The sequence below is a fragment of the Dama dama genome, chromosome 26, assembly GCF_033118175.1.
Source record: "Dama dama isolate Ldn47 chromosome 26, ASM3311817v1, whole genome shotgun sequence".
Classification (NCBI taxonomy): domain Eukaryota; kingdom Metazoa; phylum Chordata; class Mammalia; order Artiodactyla; family Cervidae; genus Dama; species Dama dama.
In genome coordinates this window covers 23,672,553-23,693,269 of record NC_083706.1, presented here as the reverse complement: position 1 = coordinate 23,693,269, position 20,717 = coordinate 23,672,553, and the positions used below count along the sequence as shown (strand labels likewise).

Below are 20,717 nucleotides of genomic sequence, written 5' to 3'. Positions count from 1 at the left end.
TTCATATGCAGTTTTAATGACTTTATAAACACAGAAGTGCTGATCAAACTTCTCTGGGAAAAGTGGGTTTCACTGGGCTTATAATCATTTTCATTTTTCTTGTCTATTAAGTTTCTAATAACAAAACAGAAGTGAGGCTTGGCCCATGGCACAACAACAGGTACGCTTAGAAACGGTCATTGGCACATGCAATTATACATGTACACATGACTCTGCTGTTACACAGCTCCCCAGACATCAGGGGAACAGACTCACACAGGATTACACAGCTCTTTACTATGGGGACTTTATCAGGGTGCACTCTGTTCTGTTAGCAAATCATTCCATACCTGCTATATATATATATATATATATATATATATATATATAAAAATTCTTGTCCCACTGGCCTCTGTAAGGAGGCAGTTTTTCCTTGGAAAGACTGTCCAGTGTATTAGGAAAGGCGGAAAACCGGCCTTGTTCACTGCCTCCCACTGCCACTTTTACAACCTTTTTAGTTGTAAATACATTTATTTAAACAACTGGACGATGTCTTCCGTTTCCTAAGTGCTCACATGCTCATTCTCACTCTGTCAAGACAGGAATCTATAAAATACAAGTTCTATCCAGCTACTGTGGTTTGCATGAGACTCTAGCAGTTAAGAGTAGGGGCTTTAGTGCCTTAAGAGCCTAGACTGAATCCTGGGTCTGCCACTCTCTGATCTTGAGTACTTTTCTCAAGCATTCTAAATCGCTGTTCCTACTTCTGTGAAACAGAGATTAGAGCAGTACCAGCTTTATAAAGCTGCTGAGAGAATAAAATGAGATAACAGATCTAAGTCCTAAAACAGAGCCTGGCACCTAGGAAGTCACACACACAAAGAAAGCCAGCCTAGGATTATTATTTTAAAAGGAGAAGAGGAGGAACACTTAACCCCTACTGGGTAAAAGGCCATCAGCAAAAATAAACAACAACATTAAAAACTCCATAACACGCCTTGCTTATGGAGGCATCACTGCTTCCCTCAGGAAAAGGTGATGATTCTGAGCGCTACTCATTCTTGCGTCTCCAAATCCCTGTTTATACCATGCTGACCTCCTTAGAAGTGAGGCCTTCTCCTCTGTACAGCCCATCACCTAGCCCAGTATCTGCACACAGCAGGCACTCAATAAATGTTTGTTCCATGAGTGGACTGAATCTTGAATTAAAATGATGACTGTGGTTTGCAGGTGTTTTTAATTTTTAAAAACTCTCCATGGCCTTTATAAATATCCTTTAGAGGTTGTAGGAAGTACTCTCTTTTTTTCTTTTCCTGTTTAATTTTACTGAGATAAAATCTTACATAGGGAAGATTTACTTCACTTCTGAAGACATCAGATATGCAAAATATTCCATTTTATATAACTTTAGTTCTCCTTTAATCTCTCGTCATTATGACCTCTCAGTAAGCCAAATGAGTGAGTCAGGGAAGGGACACACCAGGACACAGCCAATACTAATACTGCCTTGCCAGAGACAGAGTTGTCATCCGACTGCTCAGCATCTCCAGAAATGGGAACACCATACCCACATCCAACTCGCTCACTGATCGTTTATATCTTCACATTTAAAAAGAGCACATTCTTAAATTTCATTGTTGAGAACACATTTCTATTTCCAACACTTCTTAGATCAAATTCAACTATTGTAATTTTTGGAGATGCTAACAGCACATCCTAGTCAAAACACAGGCTTGTGCTTACATGTTCATAAAATTGATAATTCTTGCCAAAAGAGCAACTTTCTTTGTTATCTAAGCAAAGAATGCATGTTTTGATTTATGCAGTTTCTCACATTAATCCGAAGAGAATTTTCTCATTACGTTTTCCTAAACACAGCATTCTTGGCAAGGACAAAAATAAGCGCCAGTCCTGTCAAAGAACATTCGTGATGCAGCAGCTCTTCCACAAGTCTAGTAAGGAAATGGTAAACACACTGTGGCTACTAAGGGTTAATGTTCCTCCAGATAAAGAGCATTAAGCGCTATGAAGAGAACAGCATGTTCAGGAAGACCAAGAAAAACCAGCAGAGTGGGCTGAGAAAATGGGAAGCCACAACACAGGCAGGAGTTGACACTGTCCACTGGTCCTCTGGACTGCATTCCTGCCCCAAACTATGCGCAGATCTGCCAGCCACGTCTGACAGGTGACAAGGAAATGAACACTTCTGTATCAATGCATGTCGTGTAAGCCGCGATGTCTACTTCCTCCTTCATTCCCCCAAACAATGCGTCATTCTCCACTATGGCTTCAATTATACTGAAAGATTTTTTTTGTTTTTAACCACATTTCTCCATAACATCTTATATGCTTCTCCTCATAATTTTTCCCTTCACTTAGCAAATACAACACTGCATCTTGGAAAAAACACTGCAAAGATGATCACTGAAACCTTATGCAATGGGGGTGGACCACCTCTGAGGTCCACAACTCATCTGGGGAAAGGTGGTCTTAATGAGTGGCTGGTGCCATCAAGCAGGGGACAGACTCCTGGCACAGACCTTGCTGTGACAGGCAAGCCTCTCTGCTCAGACCTACAGCACTACTAAAGAGATTACAGACATTGCTATAAGGTGGATTTTCTTCCTGAAGACCAGAGAGAAAAATTCTTTGTAAATTTTTTATTGTACCACACATACAACGTAATGTCGGTATTCACCCATTTTAAAGATTTCTTTGATCTTTTCCTTCATAAGTTGAGCAAACTGCCTTTGGTTCAGTGAACACCTTAGGGTTGTAAAGCAGAAAGGTACAAAGTTTCAATATTAGTTATCACTTTGTATCTCATATTTCAATTAAATCGAGTTTTTATCGTTTCATTAGTCCCTGAGTTCTTTGAAGGCTAGATCTGTGACTTATTCGGGAAGCCACACCTGATTCTCAGACAGGGGAGTGGTCAGGGGCACAGTTAGACTGGGTGCTATTCCTGGCTCCCTCCTCACCCACTGTCAGTCAAGCAGGTTAGAGAGACCCCTAGTGTCACTGCAGCTTCACCAAAAAAATGAAGAAAGTCATAGTCCAGTATTATAGGGTCACCAGAAGGTTATCCAATACATGCTACTAGGAAAAAAAACCTGCTGCTCAAAAATATTTACTGAATGAAAGAATTTACAGACATATAAAGAAGTCTGGCATACCAACGAGTTATTTGGATTTATATACCAGGGTCACTCCTTATCCGTGATTTCGCTTTCTATGGTTTCACTTATCTCAGGTGAATCTAAGTATGAAAATGTTAAATGAAAAATTCCAGAAATAGACAATAAATTTTAAACCGTGCACCATCCTGAGCAGCATGATGAAATCTCACAGTGTCCCACTCTGGCCCTGTGAGGAGAAAATCACCCCTTAGTCCAGTGCATCCAGCCCGTTAGTGACCTAGTAGCCTCCTTCGTTACCAGATCCACCGGCGAGGTATCACAGTGCTTGTGTTAAGTCATCCTTGATGTGCCAATAATAGCCCCAAAGCACAACAGCAGTGATGATGGCACTTCAGGTACCCCAAAGAGAATCCCTAAAGTGCTTCCTTTGGTGAACAGGCGACAACTCTCAACTTCATGGGGAAACAATCTCCACAGTAAAAATGAATCTTCTATCTGTCCAATTGAGAAGAAAAAGAAATTTGTCCTAGTTCTCCTATCGCACCTCAAACTGCGAGAGTGAGGACCACAGTGTGTAACAGATGCATAGTTAAAATGGAAAAGGCATTCAATGGGTACAATACGACTTTAGAGAGACAACATTCACATAACTTGTATTACAGTACATTATTTATAACTGTTCTACTTTAATATTATTGTTGCCAATCTCTTACTGTGCTTGATTTATAAGTCAAACTTTATCATAGGTATGCGTGAATAGGAAAAAACATAATACATATAGGGTTCAGTACTATCCCAGGTTTCAGGCATCCACTGGGGATCTTGGAACATACCCACACAGGGATGCGGAGGGTAATGCCTGAAAGTAATCCAGGTGCCTTCACTGGCCAATACTGAATCACTCCTAGGATACAGTATTTTTATCTCCCCTAATCATACTGCTTTTGGCTTGGAGTCATACAAGCCACAAAAAAGGATTTTTAAATGGATATTTGCAAATGGAATCATGATCCTGTCTACATGCAGATTTTTACTCTGGAACACACTGAATCCCATAAAACAAACTTGGCAGTAGTGCTGCAAAAGGCTTTGAGGTTACAGAAATTTAAGGAAGAAGAAAACTACATGAAGATACAACAGCCATGTCAATTTTACAATTCCTATTAATTTTTAGAGAAATAGGCAGGGCAATCTTCAGATGTTTTAAGGACCGAGATTCACAACCTGTACAAACTAAATAAACAAGGAATCATTTTTCTTACTGGGCAATCCAATTAACATGCAGTTAGAACACTTTACACTGACAAATTATTATTTTAATATATATCAGAATAGGTGATGCCTCTTTTCTCTAAAAATCCCAGTTAAAATCACAGAAATTCTTGCTATTCCAGCAGTATTTGAATATGTCTACAAATAACCCAGATCGCCCAAGTAACACATCAAATTTCAAACGTATAATTTTGGTTTCTCTTTTAAGTTACTTAGAAGTAAGAGAAAAATATTGAAAACCACTTACGTTTGACCAATGTATTCTGAAATGTGTCCATTTATATTTGTGCTTTTTGTGACCTTTGCTGCTAATCTACAATAATCTCACCTCTCACTATTCAAATTGTTGAGTCACCCAATCAGAATATTTTACCAAACAAACACTTTGAACAAGGCCCGCCCTCTTCTCACTATTAATGGTCAACCCCAAATGACTTTAAGACGTAGAGTACCTATAAAACTAGTCAGGTTGCCAAGAAGCTACTGTAAATCTATTTTAAATCACAAATGCATTCTCTCCCAGGAATATTTAACTACACATACACTCTTCATTCTTACATGGTCACCATGACAACCTCAGTTCCTATGGATCTGAATGCAGAATTGATTCCGATCTATTAAGTGTACGTGGAAACCATTATCGCCCACCTACAAGGGACAGGCACCTCCATCCGACCACAGAAGGACTCTCCAAGTGAGTGGAAGCAGCGAATACCTGTGAGGGCCCAGGTGTCTCGCTCTCTTAAAATGGCCAATCCCTCTGCATCCTGGGGTTGTGCAGCCTCCGTGTTCGGAGGCTTCCATCAGCTCTAAGGGGCCTATTACAAAGCCAAAAGAAAAAAGCAAAAAGTTAGGGCTGTGAGAGGCAAATGCCTTGGAGCAGAATGAGAAAAACAACAACAACAATTTTTCAATCAACACTTACACACAGAAAAAGAAAGCCCTACAAAATTAAAACTATGTTTAAAGGCTCTGCTTCTGAAGGTTTTCCCTAGTACTTTGTTCACACTGTCTTTAATAGTGAAACGGTAAACTCTGATCCAACCCTCTTTCAAAATGTCACAAATTCCAGAGATACCTAAATCTGAAATAATGAGATGATTCTAAACAGCCTGATCAAGTAAAATAACGTAATTAATATATGCACACTCACACGCCGTGAAAACTTCAAACAACACACCAGGATACAAAAGAACAGCTACAGATCCCCTTTAAGCGACTCTCACATTTCATACCCTCCTTAGTCCTGACTGACCATGTTAACATGACCTTCCTAGATGTTCCAAGCATTCCCAAATGTACCTACGTTTGCATATGTACATGTAATAAATCTTTGGTTTACTTCGGCCACATAAATTAGGGACAACATGGGTATACACTATTTTGAAGCAGTCTTCTTTGGTCTTTAGCTTCAACTGAATAGTAATATTTTTATGATTTGCACAGTAGGTGTACTATAAGTGCACCAAAATTTATTTAAGCAATATTTGTTCCCAAGGTTTATTATTTTAAACATACTGTGACCAACATCATGCAGTGCATTCTGGTGACCTTTTGCAGTTTCTAGGTGACATCTAGGAATGAAGCCACTAGTTGGGGAGGGCATGCTAAATTTTTAAGAAAGCCTACAATAATGTGTTGTATTGCCACATTTTTCTTTCTACAATGTATTTACTTTCCTCCACAATTGAAATCCAATACGCTAAGCTCAAGGCTTCCCCGGTGGCTTAGCGGTAAAGAATCTGCCTGCAATGCAGGAGCTGAAGGAGACACGGGTTCAATCCCTGGGTGGGGAAGATTCCCTAGAGGAGGGCATGGCAACCCACTCTAGTATTCTTGCCTGGAGGATGCCATGGACAGAGCAGCCTGGTGGGCTACAGTCTATGGGGTTGCACAGAGTCAGACATGACTGAAGTGACAGCACACACATGTTAAGTTCTTGGTGTACCTTTTTCAAAAAATTGAATTTAACTAAAATTTTTATTGAGGTGATGGTAGATTCACATGCAATTGTAAGTAAACACAGAGGGAGATCCCTTGTACACTTTGCCCAGTTTCTCCTGATGGTACTACTTTGCAAAACTATTGTATCAAGTTAATACTAGGATATCAACATTGATACATTAAAATTTTGATAGTCTGACAAACTGTCTACCAAAATTTAGTACTAGTTTTAAAAGATGATGAAGACTGCTAAATAAAAGAAAAGTCTAGGCACACACTACTTTCTCAGATATTAATTTTTTTCTTTTATGTACTTTTGACTATCAGGTTAACTAAAAATACAGTAAGAAGAAAAACAATTACATAGAGAAAAAATGTACAGTAGAGAAGTAGAATGATATGGAAAAGAGAATATTAAGCACACTACACAATAGTGGAAACATTTCTTTAAGTAATCCTGGTGTATCTTACTCAAAGGAGGTTGAAGAGGATGCCCAGTTTTTGAACACCAACCAACAGGGTGAATGTCAGGAGAATCTGCATCTATCCAGTAATCATAGCAACTATTCCAGCCATCAAAGTGAACCTGGATAACAAAAAGAGATCAACAGTTTAATTCAGGTCACAAAAATCCCTACAGTAAAAACTCTGCCAATGGTAACCATCTTCATTTTAACTTATAAATAGTACACTGAATATACAAATAAATTAAACACAATAGATGTCAGATGGATAAAAATTCAAGTATTGAAAACTGAATAATAAAAGTTCCAGAAGAAAGCATGAATTGAGTTCAGTAGCCTTCGTAAGCAAGATGCCAAACTCAAAAGCCATAAATGAAAGATGCATCAATTCGACTACATCAAAGTTCAAATCTTCACAATGGCAAATACTACTGCCAGCAAGAAACCAAAAAGAAACCAAAAGAAACCCGAAAAACATATTTGTTAACATGTGACAATGTACTTTGTTCCTCAATTTGTAAAAAGATCATGTATCAGTATAAAAAGATGAAAAACCTAACAGAAAAGGTGGAAAAGTGACAAGCAGCTCATTAACAGAAAAATAAAAATAAATGGTAAACATACAAAAAGACAATTTCACTTATAACTAAAAAGCTACAAATTAAAATCACAAGATGCAATTGTTTTCCTTTCGATCTGTCAGAATGTTCCATTTTGGTGATTCCTAGAGCTAGTAAACATGAGATTAAGGGACGCTCTCATAGACCACTGACAGGAGTCTTGACTGGTGAGATATTTCTGGAGAGGTATTTGGCAACAATGATTAACACTTAAAACATATCATCTTTGACTTGATAATCTAAATAACTCAATTCATTGTTGTGCCAGAAAAAAACCAGAATGCCTACCATCCACGAGACTGGTTATATAACTTATGGTATATTTATGTAATGGAGAAGTACAGAGTTAATAAAGCATGTATATATAGGTTCAAAATAATGTCCTTTGCAATGAATCTACTTTCTCAAGCTTAGAAATCAATTAATCCTAGAATTAAATCCCATAGAATTCCACATCTGGAGGAAATCATGGATAAAATTTTAAAATGGAGAAAAAAATCACAAAGTCAGTCAGGAGGAGTAACCAGCTTAAGATTCATGGATCCAAAATAAACTTGTTCACAGTCCACATACATTGCATATAAAAGCAACACTTAAAGCTGTTTAACTTGAAACAACCCTTTTCCTTCCTCTGATCAAAAGTAATGTTCAAATAACACTGAAAATTAAGAACATCAGCTTATGCAGTCAATGCTGCTGCTGCTGCTGCTGCTAAGTAGATTCAGTCGTGTCCGACTCTGTGCGACCCCATGGACGGCAGCCCACCAGGCTCCCCTGATCCTGGGATTCTCCAGGCAAGAACACTGGAGTGGGCTGCCATTTCCTTCTCCATATGCTCTCAATACTACCAATAAATAAGAAGTTATACATAGAGTTTAAAAGTCTCTTCTGTATTTCTGTGTCTCTTTTTCTGTTTTGAATATCGGGTTATCATTGCCATCTTTCTAAATTCCATATATATGTGTTAGTATGCTGTAATGTTCTTTATCTTTCTGGCTTACTTCACTCTGTATAAGGGGCTCCAGTTTCATCCATCTCATTAGGACTGATTCAAATGAATTCTTTTTAACGGCTGAGTAATATTCCATGGTGTATATGTACCACAGCTTCCTTATCCATTCATCTGCTGATGGGCATCTAGGTTGCTTCCATGTCCTGGCTATTATAAACAGTGCTGTGATGAACATTGGGGTGCACGTGTCTCTTTCAGATCTGGTTTCCTCAGTGTGTATGCCCAGGAGTGGGATTGCTGGGTCATATGGCAGTTCTATTTCCAGTTTTTTAAGAAATCTCCACACTGTTTTCCATAGCGGCTGTACTAGTTTGCATGAAGGGGAGGGTGGGATATTTCAAAAGAACAGCATGTATACTATCTATGGTGAAACAGATCACCAGCCCAGGTGGGATGCATGAGACAAGTGCTCGGGCCTGGTGCACTGGGAAGACCCAGAGGAATCGGGTGGAGAGGGAGGTGGGAGGGGGGATCGATATGGGGAATACGTGTAAATCTATGGCTGATTCATATCAATGTATGACAAAACCCACTGAAATGTTGTGAAGTAATTAGCCTCCAACTAATAAAAAAAAAAAAAAAAAAGAAGTTATACATAATCCATAGCACTAAAGTTAAGTTTTAAGCATTCTAATTCTCAACCAGTCATCAAGTGATAGTGCTCTATTTTACTAGATACATGAAAAACTCTTATTTTCTGATATTTCTATTCCCAAATGTCATGTCTTCTACACCGCAAACAATGTTCATGTAACTCATGTGATATTTGTTAAATTTTACAAAATTTAGCTATCTGCCTATAGCAAACAAACTCAATCCTAATAAGTAAATGGTTCTTCAACCTGGATACACACTAGAATTACTTGTGATAATTGAAAATAAGAAGAAAAAACTGGCTGAGCCCAACAAGAAGGTTCTGAACTTAGAGGTATAACTTGGTATAACTTACAGGTGTAACTTCTGTGCACCTAACATGTCATTTACTTAACTTCTAAGTAATTCTACTGTGTACTGAAATTTCCAACGATACTGAAAAGGACACTATTGTACTGCAATATAGACTCCAAATATCTTGGTATCATCATAAATAAAAGGGTTCTTTTAATAATTTTCTCTCAAATACCTTTAAGAATATGTTGAAGATAATATATCTCATGCATAAACCCCTTCCTAGTTTTCATTAAAACTGATATCCCAGTTTGGCAATGAAAAGTCATCTATCAAAGATGACAGATATATTGCCAATATATGACAATATGCAACAAAAAGAAGACAATACTTTAGTTGCTGTGAATAAGCTGAAACTCTTCTACAAACTAGGCTGGATAAAACTGATATCTCAGTTTGGGAATGAAAAGTCATCTATCAAAGATGACAGATATATTGACAATATATGACAGTATGCAACAAAAAGAAGATAAAATTTTAGTTACTGTAAACAAGCTGAATCTCTTCTACAAACTAGGCTGGCTGGCAACTGGGAGAATTTTAGCAGTTTAAGGTTAAATTTCAGAGTTAAAATTTAATTTAAATATTATGAACACAAGAGCAATACAATTATCTGATAAGGAGCAAATACACTTAAAAACTGCTATTTAATCACTTATATGTGGAATCTAAAACATCATACAAGTGAATGTACATGCAAAACAGAAAGACTCACAGATACAGAGAGCAAACTAGTGGTTATCAAAGGGGAGAGAGGAGGAGAAAGAACCAATTAGCAGTGTGGGATTAATAGATAAGAACTACTGTGTATCAAGCAAATCAGCAACAAGGATATACTGTACAGCAAAGGGAATTATAGCCGTTATCTTATAATAACTTTTAATAGAGTGTCACCTGCAAAGATACTGGATCACACTGTACATCTGAAACTAATAAACTATTATAGGTCAAGTACACTTTAACTAAAAGTTGCTGTCAGAAATACGTGTGCGTCAGTTGCTCATTGTGTCCGACTCTTGAGACCCCGTGGGCTGTAGCCCGCCAGGCTCCTCTGTCCATGGGATTCTCCAGGCAAGAATAATGGCTTGGGTTGCCATTCCCTTCTCCAGGGGCTCTTCCCAACCCAGGGATTGAACCTGGGTCTTCTGCATTGCAGGCAGATTCTTTACCAGCTTAGCCACCAACACTTCAATTAAAGATTGCTATCAGAAGTTATGCAAACATAATATATAAAAAAAATTAAACCTAATTAATACTCTTACTATGGAAGCCCAAATGAAATAAATGTATTATAGTTTGTACAGTTTCATTTCATCTTTACTACTTGAGTCACTGGCACATTAAGAGGTTTTCATGAACAAAAAAAAATCAGACTTTCTTGTAATGCTAAGTGATAGTTGTTCTCTTGCTGGGTCCTATTTTGAAATGAAATAAAATTACCTAACAAAGAGTAAGATACATAAACATATAACATAAAATATTTAAGCACTGTACAAAACACAAGTGAAAGTGAAAATCGCTCATTCATGTCCAACTCTGCGACCCCAGGGACTACACAGTCCATGGAATTCTCCAGGCCAGAATACTGGAGTGGGTAGCCTTTCCCTTCTCCAGGGGATGTTCCCAACCCAGGGACTGAACCCAGGTCTCCCGTACTGCAGGCAGATTCTTTACTAGCTGAGCCATAAGGGAAGCCTAAGAAACATCCAAAAATATTTAAAATAGAAATGTTCCACTCTAAAGACAAGTAACATAAAAGCAACTCAGCAATGAGGCCAAATGAAAATTCTAAGGAAAACAGACTGCTGCTGCTGCTAAGTCACTTCAGTCGTGTCCGACTCTGGGCGACCCCATAGATGGCAGCCCACCAGGCTCTGCCGTCCCTGGGATTCTCCAGGTAAGAACACCGGAGTGGGTTGCCATTTCCTTCTCCAGCGCATGAAAGTGAAAAGTGAAAGTGAAGTCACTTAGTCATGTCCAACTCTTAGCGACCCCATGGACTGTAGCCCACCAGGCTCCTCTGTCCATGGGATTTTCCAGGCACGAGTACTGGGGTGGGGTGCCATTGCCTTCTCCAAGAAAATATACTACTGGATATCAAAGCATAGTACAGATAATTTAACATATTTTAAATCACAGTTTAGGAAATTAGACACATTTTTTACCTAGAAGTATAATTTGGACCCTTTTTAAAAACTTAATATTCATTATTGACAATTTCAAGATTAAGACAGATAATAGTTTTTAAGAGCACACTATTTCATTTTTTTTTTTTAAAAACTTATTTGGTTGGATTTTATGTTCAAGTGAAAGGCAACTCAATAAATCACATTTTAGACCTAGGTTCTTACTTCCACTCTCTTCTGAAGTGAAAGTTATGTTTGACAATGTATAAACCCAGGACAATCGGAGAAGGAAGCAGCTGACAGACGTGGCAATGATGAGGCGGAGGGCACAGTGGGTGAGGGAGAGCTGACCCCCTGGAAGAGAGGGGGTGGGCTGCAACCCAGCCGCCGAGAGAGGGGGAGCAGGGCCAGGGTGAGCGGGCTCAGCGTGCAGAACCCAGAAGGACTCAGTGTGGAGGCAGCAAGTATGTTAGGAGGTCTGGAAAATGACAGGACTGGCTCAAAGTCTGAATATGGAGATTTATGCAAGATCACGGGGAAAAACCCTCATACGAAAGTATGTTATCACAAAACATCAAAATATTAGGGACAAAGATAAATCTTGAGAGTTTCCAGAGAGAAACTGTCAGTGAGAAGGAACCCAATGGCCTTGGACGTCTCAAAAATCAACATCCCATAAAAAAAAACACTGAACTTAATTAAAAAAATATAGACATCCTATTGGAAAATGAAGTATTATATCACCTTCTGAACAGAAGATTACCTTATACACTATATCTAAGTTTTCTTCCAAATACATACTTAAAATATTAAGTCAGTCATAAATAAGGAAAAAACTTGTGTAGATTAAACTAAGAAAAGTAGAAAAATACTTACTTACAAAGATACAGAATCACTTAATTTCCATATTTCTATGGTTTTACTAATTTTAGGACTTCACAAATTAAACGTCTGCTGAAGTTTTCATCCAAGACGTTTTGTTAAAAAAAAAAAAAAGAAAAACAAAACCACAACAGAGAATACTTACTTTTATTCGGTGATCATCTGTGTCTGCAACTGTTGCTACTCTAATAAACACGGGATTTCTTTTGTCTATGACCTCAAGCTTCATTTTTTTCTGGAATCCATGTGGCGGCTTCTGCCGTGATAGAAAATTTTTTATAGTGAGATACAGAGGAAGGGAAGATGAGCTCTATGTCACAAAGCTAGAATTTTTTTTTTTTTAATTGAACTATTGTAAGACAACCAGTCTCTCAAACTCAAGTTCCTCAGAATGGCTTTGGACTTCATTCTCCTTACCAAAAAAAAAAATCCCAAATCACACAGCCAAGCCTGCAGGCGATAGAAAGAGCCTGAGCAACTAGCCACAGGAGCCAACAGGAAGCCAAAGATCTTAAGCTGAAACTCAGAATACTGTGGTTTTTTTGATCAGTCACAGGGAAGACAAGAATTTTTTCTCATTACTTGGAGCTAGCTGTCTCGGCAAAAGTCAACAAACATGAAAGTTATTTTTAAAAGAGAGGGAAGAACATTCAAGTTGTAGAGAGGAGACACAGAAATTCAGTCAGTTCAGTTCAGTCGCTCAGTTTTGTCCGACTCTTTGCGACCCCATGAATTGCAGCATGCCAGGCCTCCTAGAAATTAGCGTGACACAAAAAAGTAACAGAAGTCTTTCTAAGAAGAAAATTAGCAATCAACACACACAAGGTGGAACTGCTCTACTAAGAACAGGAATGGGGCTACCTACATCTCAAAACTCAGCAGAAACCCACAGGCCTCTGAAAAATTTACAGGCAGAAGGAAAGGTGATAGCTAACAGGTGTTATAAAAGTGTTGCTGTGAAAATCAAGCATGAAAATTATGCAAAGGATGCAGAACAATTAATGCAAGGCACCTAAAGGCCAAGATAGAGGAATTATGATTTTCTCTCTGATATCACTGTGATACTAGATATGCAGACTGAGTTTAACATGATTTTATCCACTTCAAAGCAAAACTGCAAAGCAGCTCTTTTCTGTATGAGGCTAAGTTAGAGGGTCAGATAAAAATCCATAGAATTTCATGACTCTAAACATTACTCATGTATAATCCTGAACTTATGGCTTTTCTTCATGTAACAATTTTTCTCTCAAAAATTTTGGTGTTCTTTTCTGACGTATTTGAATCCATACTCATCAATTAATTTTATCATTAAAAATCCTATAAATTTACACACAAAAGGGTCTATTAAAAACATTGCTTTTAATACTGTCACTTTTTTTAATCAAGTATTTAATATATCTTTCTTTTCTTTTAAAATACAAATTATAAAGCACATTGAATAGTCACACAAGTCCAAGAAACCCAGAGAGTCCCAAACAGGATAAACCCAAGGCAAAACACCCCAAGACACATATTAATCAAATTAACAAAGATCAAACATAAAGAACAAATATTAAAAGCAGCAAGGGAGAAACAACAAATAACACACAAGGGGATTCCTATAAGGATAACAGCTGATCTTTCAATAGAAACTCTTCAGGCCAGAAGGGAATGGCAGGACATACTTCAAGTAATGAAAGAGAATAACCTACAACCCAGATTACTGTACCCTGCAATGATCTCATTCAGATGTGAAGGAGAATTCAAAGGCTTTACAGACAAGTAAATGCTGAGAGAATTCAGCACCACCAAACCAGCTCTTCAACAAATGCTAAAGGATCTTCTCTAGACAGGAAACACAGAAAGGGTGTATGAACACGAACCCAAAACAACAAAGCAAATAGCAACAGGACCATACCTATCAATAATTACCTTAAATGTAAGCGGGTTGAATGCCCCAATCAAAAGACAGAGACTGGCTGAATGGATACAAAAGCAAGACCCCTATATATGCTGTCTACAAGAGACCCACCTCAAAACAAGGGACACATACAAACTGAAAGTGAAGGGCTGGAAAAAAATATTTCATGCAAACGGAGACCAAAAGAAAGCAGGAGTCGCAATACTCATATCAGATAAAATAGACTTTCAAATAAAGGATGTGAAAAGAGACAAAGAAGGACACTACATAATGATCAAAGGATCAATCCAAGAAGAAGATACAACAATTATAAATATATATGCACCCAACATAGGAGCACTGCAATATGTAAGACAAATGCTAACGAGTATGAAAGGGGAAGTTAACAATAATGCAATAATAGTGGGAGACTTTAATACCCCACTCACACCTATGGAAAGATCAACTAAACAGAAAATTAACAAGGAAACACAAACTTTAAATGACACAATGGACCAGCTAGACCTAATTGATATCTATAGGACATTTCACCCCAAAACAATCAACAATCAACCTTTTTCTCAAGTGCACATGGAACCTTCTCCAGAATAGATCACATCTTGGGCCATAAATCTAGCCTTGGTAAATTCAAAAAAATTGAAATCATTCCAGTCATCTTTTCTGACCACAATGCAGTAAGATTAGATCTCAATTACAGGAAAAAAACTATTAAAAATTCCAACATATGGACGTCTAATAACATGCTTCTGAATAACCAACAAATCATAGAAGAAATCAAAATATGCATAGAAACGAATGAAAATGAAAACACAACAACCCAAAACCTATGGGACACTGTAAAGCAGTGCTAAGGGGAAGGTTCACAGCATTACAGGCTTACATCAAGAAACAAGAAAAAAGCCAAATAAATAACCTAACTCTACACCTAAAGCAATTAGAGAAGGAAGAAATGAAGAACCCCAGGGTTAGTAGAAGGAAAGAAATATTAAAAATTAGGGCAGAAATAAATGCAAAAGAAACTAAAGAGACCATAGCGAAAATCAACAAAACTAAAAGCTGGTTTTTTGAAAAGGTAAACAAAATTGACAAACCGTTAGACAGATTCATCAAGAAACAAAGGGAGAAGAACCAAATTAACAAAATTAGAAATGAAAATGGAGAGATCACAACAGACAACACTGAAATACAAAGGATCATAAGAGACTACTACCAGCAGCTCTATGCCCATAAAATGGACAACTTGGAAGAAAGGGACAAATTCTTAGAAAAGTATAACTTTCCAAAACTGAACCAGGAAGAAATAGAAGATCTTAACAGACCCATCACAAGCATGGAAATTGAAACTGTAATCAGAAATCTTCCAGCAAACAAAAGCCCAGGACCAGATGGCTTCACAGCTGAATTCTACCAAAAATTTAGAGAAGAGCTAACACCTATCTTACTCAAATTCTTCCAGAAAATTGCAGAAGAAGGTAAACTTCCAAACTCATTTTATGAGGCCACCATCACCCTAATACCAAAACCAGACAAAGATGTCACAAAAAAAGAAAACTAGAGGCCAATATCACTGATGAACATAGACACAAAAATCCTTAACAAAATTCTAACAAACAGAATCCAACAACATATTAAAAAGATCATACATCATGACCAAGTGGGCTTTATCCCAGGAATGCAAGGATTCTTTAATATCTGCAAATCAATGTAACACACCATATTAACAAACTGAAAGATAAAAACCATATGATTATCTCAATAGATGCAGAGAAAGCCTTTGACAAAATCCAACATCCATTTATGATTAAAAAACTCTCCAGAAAGCAGGAATAGAAAGAACATACCTCAACATAATAAAAGCTATATATGACAAACCCACAGCAAACATTATCCTCAATGGTGAAAAATTGAAAGCATTTCCCCTAAAGTCAGGAACAAAACAAGGGTGCCCACTCTCACCACTACTATTCAACATAGTTTTGGAAGTGTTGGCTACAGCAATTAGAGCAGAAAAAAAAATAAAAGGAATCCAGATAGGAAAAGAAGAAGTAAAACTCCCACTGTGTGCAGACGACATGATCCTCTACATAGAAAACCCTAAAGACTCTACCAGAAAATTACTAGAGCTAATCAATGAATACTAGTCGCAGGATATAAAATTAACACACAGAAATCCCTTGCATTCCTATATACTAACAATGAGAAAACAGAAAGAGAAATTAAGGAAACAATACCATTCACCATTGCAACAAAAAGAATAAAATACTTAGGAGTCTATCTACCTAAAGAAACAAAAGATCCAAACATAGAAAACTATAAAACACTGATGAAAGAAATCAAAGAGGACACAAATAGATGGAGAAATAAACTGTGTTCATGGATTGGAAGAATCAATATTGCGAAAATGAGTATACTACCCAAAGCAATCTATAGATTCAATGCAATCCCTATCAAGCTACAGTTCTTCACAGAACTAGAACAAATAATTTCACAATTTGTATGGAAATACAAAAAACCTCGAATAGCCAAAGCAATCTTGAGAAAGAATGGAACTGGAGGAATCAACCTGCCTGACTTCAGGCTCTACTACAAAGCCACAGTCATCAAGACAGTATGGTACTGGCACAAAGACAGAAATATAGATCAATGGAACAAAATAGAAAGCCCAGAGATAAATCCACGTACCTATGGACACCTTATCTTCGACAAAGGAGGCAAGAATATACAATGGAAAAAAGACAACCTCTTTAACAAGTGGTGCTGAGAAAACTGGTCAACCACTTGTAAAAGAATGAAACTAGAACACTTTCTAACACTATACACAAAAATAAACTCAAAATGGATTAAAGATCTAAATGTAAGACCAGAAACTATAAAACTCCTGGAGGAGAACATACGCAATATGCTCTCCAACATAAATCACAGAAAGATCCTTTATGACCCACCTCCCAGAATATTGGAAATAAAAGCAAAAATAAACAAATGGGACCTAATTAAACTTAAAAGCTTTTGCACAACAAAGGAAACTATAAGCGAAGTGAAAAGACAGCCCTCAGAATGGGAGAAAATAACAGCAAATGAAGAAACAGACAAAGGATTAATCTCAAAAATATACAAGCAACTCCTGGAGCTCAATTCCAGAAAAATAAATGACCCAATCAAAAAATGGGCCAAAGAACTAAACAGACATTTCTCCAAAGAAGACATACAGATGGCTCACAAACACATGAAACGATGCTCAATATCACTCATTATCAGAGAAATGCAAATCAAAACTACAATGAGGTACCACTAGACGCCAGTCAGGATGGCTGCTATCCAAAAGTCTACAAGCAATAAATGCTAGAGAGGGTGTGGAGAAAAGGGAACCCTCTTGCACTGTTGGTGGGAGTGCAAACTAGTACAGCCGCTATGGAGAACAGTGTGGAGATTCCTTAAAAAACTGGAAATAGAACTGCCATATGACCCAGCAATCCCACTCCTGGGCATACACACTGAGGAAACCAGATCTGAAAGAGACACATGTACCCCAATGTTCATCGCAGCACTGTTTATAATAGCCAGGACATGGAAGCAACCTAGATGCCCATCAGCAGGCGAATGGATAAGAAAGCTATGGTATATACACATAATGGAATATTACTCAGCCATTAAAAAGAATACATTTGAATCAGTTCTAATGAGATGGATGAAACTGGAGCCCATTATACAGAGTGAAGAAAGCCAGAAGGATAAAGACCAATACAGTATACTAATACATATATATGGAATTTAAAATGATGGTAACGATATCCCTATATGCAAAACAGAAAAAGAGACACAGATGTACAGAAGAGACTTTTGGACTCTGTGGGAAAAGGCGAGGGTGGGATGATCTGAGAGAACAGCATTGAAACATGTATATTATCTATGGTGAAACAGATCACCAGCCCAGGTTGGATGCATGAGACAAGTGCTCAGGGCTGGTGCACTGGGAAGACCCAGAGGGATGGAATGGGGAGGGAGGTGGGAGGCGGGATCAGGATGGGGAACACATGTAAATCCATGGCTGATTCATGTCAATGTATGGCAAAAAACCACTACAATATTGTAAAGTAATTAGCCTCCAACTAATAAAAACATGTGGAAAAAAAAAAAAAGGCAGACATACTAAACTGCAAAATAAATAAATAAAGCAAGTTGTTTGAGATTTAAAAAAATTTTAAATACATTTCATTTTTGTATTCTTCCCTTGCACACAAATGAGGTTAACTCTGAACCTTAATGTGCAAGAAGCAATTACCTGGGTTAGAAAGACACTATAATCAAAACAGATGACCTTGTATTGTGGTTGTCAAATATGCTGATTTGTAGCAATAACATTAAAAAAAAAAAAAGAACAACATCTCAACTTGCCATAAACAAACCCAAAGGAATGAAGAAATAAAATTTTCATTATAAAACAACATATATCTTATGCTGTTTGGTCTTTCAGAATATCTAGCTGGAAAAACAGAAGTCTACTGTACAATTAACTCACTGCAAACCAGTTCAAACATAATTATTTTCCAAGGAGACTTTAAAGTCCAAAATGGAAGTATTCTTTAGTTGGCAACAACAACCTCCCCCTCCCCGCCCCAGTAATCATTTTCCCTTTCAAACTTGTAAAAATTCAAAAACATCTTTGGTCTTCTGCTTCTCTCTCGTTCCTGTTTACCAATACTTTTTCTGTTCTTAAATTTCAATGACTGAACACTATTACGAACATAAATGAATCAAATATTGTAAAGTATAATATCTCACCACTTTGAAAGCTCTTGCAGGAGCAGGTAAAGAATTGGTTTCTTCTAAGTATTTATCCCAAGAAAAATGTTTCACATTTGGATAACCTAAGAATGAAAACAGGAAATCCTATCAGGTTTAACCAAAATGATAGTGACAACCACAAGCAGGCCTATAAAATTATGAGATATTGTTATCATTATAATGAAGAAAAGCATGCTCATATTACACAAAACAACTTTAAACTGATTACACATTTGGAACCACATGTAATAATGCAGTAGTTTTCATCTAGATCATGATTTCTTTATTAACTTTTAAATGAGAATATATATAATTTGCATTCTCAAGTTAAGATAGTCTTACAACACAAGATATACACAAACACACAAATACATATACCCTTTAATCTAGAAATTTTACTTCTATTAATTTAGGAAGAATCTCATATGTATGTACAAAGAAAATGCATCACTTGTAAATGTGAAAATGTAAAAATCAGTTAAATGACCATCAATAAAGAAATGTACAAATACACACACACACACATATAAATATTGTAAATGTAAAACAGAAAGCATTTATTAAAAAGAATGAGGCAGGTTTATATATACACCAATATGTGAAATATTCCAGACAATCATATTATTAGGCCAAACAAATAAATTAAAATAAATCATGGAACAGTATTAATAGAATGTATAAAAACAACATCCTTCCTCCGTCTCACTCTCCTGTTTCCTCCGGAGTCCAAAGCCCCTTAGGGAGACACGAGTAGGAATTAGGGTTGGCTCAGTAGGGGAGGAAGCTGGCTACTTTATGTAGTGCTCTTTATAGCTACTTTATGTAGTCCTTACTTACTGATAAAGTAAGTAAATATACTGGAGAAAAGAGAAGCAAGATTTCTCACTGACTATAAATATGAAAAGTGAAAAACTAGAATGAATTTGGTGGTGTTAGATATGAACTGCAGCTAATGGTATACATTCATGGTTTTCAATATCTATAAATGGACATAGAAATAAACAAACTTTTATATATATTTACTTAACCATATGTCCCCTGAAAGGCCAACAGCAGCATTAGTTCAGCAGCAGTGAGCACATCGAGTGTCCAGATCTTAGTGTCTACAAATCGTTCTCTACAAAAATAAACCACGGAGTCTGGGAGAAATGGGTGACGTCAAGGTTAGGTCAGGGAAAACACAAGATAAGCCCGGCTGTGCCAGAAAATAGGAAATTTCTCCAAAAAAATAATAAAAACATGTCAAAAGGACACAGAAACCAGTCTAAAGGGTTTCCCTCTGGCCAAATGTGAGAAAATCTGAACATGAAAATAAATAATGTTAGTAATGGAATATAAGCCACTGATCATAATAGTATGATTTGGGTCCATGTTGATATAAATAAAATGAATACATAAATAGGAAGACGAGAAAGCTATTTTTTGCAGAAGAATGTCATCTAATTATGTACAAGAAAAGACTGAATAAGAAAAATCACCATTTAGCAACTATCAGAATATTAATTCACACTAGAAATATCAACAGATGCTGAAACTAGGACGCGACACGGGACCGAAGTGCAGGATATTTATACAATGTCAAAGTGTCTTCTCAAAATCCTTAATAATTACAGACAAAAAACCCCCTACATCCATGGATAAGCCCGCT

General features: G+C 37.1%; 1 protein-coding gene across 7 annotated transcripts in view; it reads right to left on the bottom strand.

The window, feature by feature from the left end:
* L3MBTL3 (L3MBTL histone methyl-lysine binding protein 3) overlaps window positions 1–20,717 on the bottom strand; it is a 111,418-nt gene that overhangs the window by 33,411 nt on the left and 57,290 nt on the right. For all 7 annotated transcript variants that reach the window (XM_061130567.1, XM_061130569.1, XM_061130568.1 and 4 more), the window contains 4 exons: window positions 19,067–19,152; window positions 12,533–12,643; window positions 6,807–6,921; window positions 5,107–5,209 (listed from right to left, as the gene is read on the bottom strand). In XM_061130567.1, the coding sequence (XP_060986550.1) occupies window positions 5,107–5,209; window positions 6,807–6,921; window positions 12,533–12,643; window positions 19,067–19,152 (415 nt within the window). The remainder of the gene's footprint in view (window positions 1–5,106; window positions 5,210–6,806; window positions 6,922–12,532; window positions 12,644–19,066; window positions 19,153–20,717) is intronic.